This window comes from Echinococcus granulosus (assembly GCF_000524195.1).
Source record: "Echinococcus granulosus chromosome Unknown EG_S00354, whole genome shotgun sequence".
Lineage (NCBI taxonomy): Eukaryota > Metazoa > Platyhelminthes > Cestoda > Cyclophyllidea > Taeniidae > Echinococcus > Echinococcus granulosus.
The window spans coordinates 6,768-9,114 of NW_020170734.1; the positions used below are offsets into that span (position 1 = coordinate 6,768).

The window sequence follows — 2,347 nt, forward strand, 5'->3', positions numbered from 1 at the left end:
GCAAGAAACGAGTCCGTTATGCCCACACATCGCAATGTGATGAGTAATTGCTTATGTGTGTCTACTTTCTTACCTTTGCCTAACTGCGGAATATTTACTACTGGGCATTCAAAAGCCAACCATCGGCTCAAGTCAAATCGTCAGGGCATTATTGTGGAATACTGTGGTGCAGAAATTGTGGCAGTTGGCCTCACTGCACAGTAAGTAAACCCGAAATGGGGCCACTGTGCTCTACAAGTTCCTACCAGTTCCAACAGATGGGAAGCACGAGAACCTCCTCTGCTGCCCAGTAGATTAGACAACTGTACTTGTCATTACATTGACGCACTTAGCTACTGCTCTTGTCGTTTTACAGATCCAGGGAATAATTAGGATTGGCATATAGGCACGTGAGAATTTGCTCGTAAAACAGCCTTGAGCAAGGTGGAATTCCCTACCAATAATTGTGAAGACAACATTGAATGACTGTGGCAAATTTATTGTTGGTAGTATTTAGTATGCTAACATTGAGAAATAATATCTTGTTTACGTTCATTGCAATCGCTAGGAAGTGAATCATAGGTCGATCCAGACGAGGTAAGGCTGTTTAGATCTGACCTGTGCCGTGTGCCAAGTACTCATTGCACAGAAGGTCGCTGTCTATCCCCGCAATGTCCACTAGCTGGCCAATGAAGTAGGCAGCACTGGTCTCTGTCTCCTTGCAGTTCGACGCCACGTTAGGTGAAGCTGTGCCCACACCTGCAAAAGCGATGAAATTAAAGTACTTCAACAAAGCTACCAGTATCACTTTTATACAGCCACAATACATCACGACAATCCTTTAGCTGCTGGAAGAGGCTGGTTTGGTGAAAGGTAACAGGACCTACAAAATACATTTAGCGTGGGACTGATTTTGCAGGAAAGCATGTTCTCGTGTTGGAGAAATGCAAGAATAACTTTCTTGAAACCAAATTCTACTTATTAATTTGGATCATACACTTACAAGACAGATGATAGGAATCACCAACAAAACCATGCAAAGCTTTTAGAGTTTAAATCTACTTGTCTGCGAAAAATGATTGTCCGTCAACAGAAAATTTGGTAAATTTATGAAAAACATGACACCCAAATACGATATGGATTTAAAACTGAATACCTTAACAAGTAATGCATTTCAGAAAATCAGAGCAATAAAGGATCACGTTCACAGGTGCTTAGGTAGAGGCATTTGAAAAAAACTGCAAAAGCTGGAACATGCCACATATGATACTTAAGAATTCGCACTCGCAAAGGAGGATTTACAAATCTCTCGAAAAAAAACATCAGCACGAAAAGAGGACAGAGCTACCTTCGCGGCTGCCGTGGCAACGAAACAGTCGTGCACTTCACCGAGAGCAACTTCACAGAGGCAAAGGCAGCTCCATGAGGCACTGATGAGATCAAGCACTAACTCCAGCGGATTTACTCGTAATGAGAGAGAAGGCGTGATGGTAGGCGTAATTCGTGGACCTTGTGCTCTACCAAGCGAAAAAGGCGAAGCAGTGCACAAATAAGAAAATGCAAATATTTGAGGAGGAGAATAGGAAAGAATCCACAGAAAGCCCGCTGAATTTGCACAACAGGAAACGTGCCAGGGCATCATGCGAGCTGCCTCACACAAGACCTACAGTAAACAAGCAAAAGCTCCCATGCCCATCGGTTTCACCACTGAAGGAATAGGAAAAAAGAGGACGAAGCAATTCCCTATTCCTAAATCTCACTCAGTATTTGCCGTCACGGTCTCACTCTATACTGCCATTAGGAGAAACTGCCTTGCAAAAGCAATGCAGAACACTGCCAGAGAGGACACAATGCCAGGTCATGAAGCACTAGTGGGGTGAAAAACCAAGGCCCGCACATTTCCCTTATTCTCCTTTCAAGCCGTCGTCACCATAATGTGTACAAGAGAAATGCATTGCACACATACCAAAGGAAAGTAGCATAAGTTCTGAAGCCCATTGTTTTGATAATACAGAAAAGAGACGAAACCGTACAAAGTTGCTTCTACCTCCCACCGAGCACTTGGCAACAAGGATTTACCCTACGCAAAAAGCAATGCAGTTAGGAAGGACTGCATAAAGAAACGACAAAGCTCAGTGTTATTGCGTTGGAATTATGAAGAAAAATAATAATAATTGGATAACAAAACCCCAAATCAAATGCAATTGCAGTTGGAAGACATTGCAGATGAAGCTAAAACGAACAAACGTGTCAGAATTAAAGGTCAGCAAAATCATACGCACAGAAAACAAGGAAATAGACGAAATAAAGTAAGAGAGGAAAGCGACCAAGTAACGGTACAGGTAAGCACCAGTGAGAGAAAAAGATC

The 2,347-nt window shown here is 42.7% G+C and overlaps 1 protein-coding gene across 1 annotated transcript in view; it reads right to left on the reverse strand. All coding sequences in view use genetic code 11, as the record gives it.

The window, feature by feature from the left end:
* Positions 1-2,347, reverse strand: part of EGR_11062 (Gastrula zinc finger protein) — a gene marked incomplete at both ends in the record, with an annotated part of 8,030 nt that overhangs the window by 305 nt on the left and 5,378 nt on the right. The window contains one exon of the mRNA XM_024500311.1: positions 598-738. Within this exon, the coding sequence (XP_024345276.1) occupies positions 598-738 (141 nt within the window). The remainder of the gene's footprint in view (positions 1-597; positions 739-2,347) is intronic.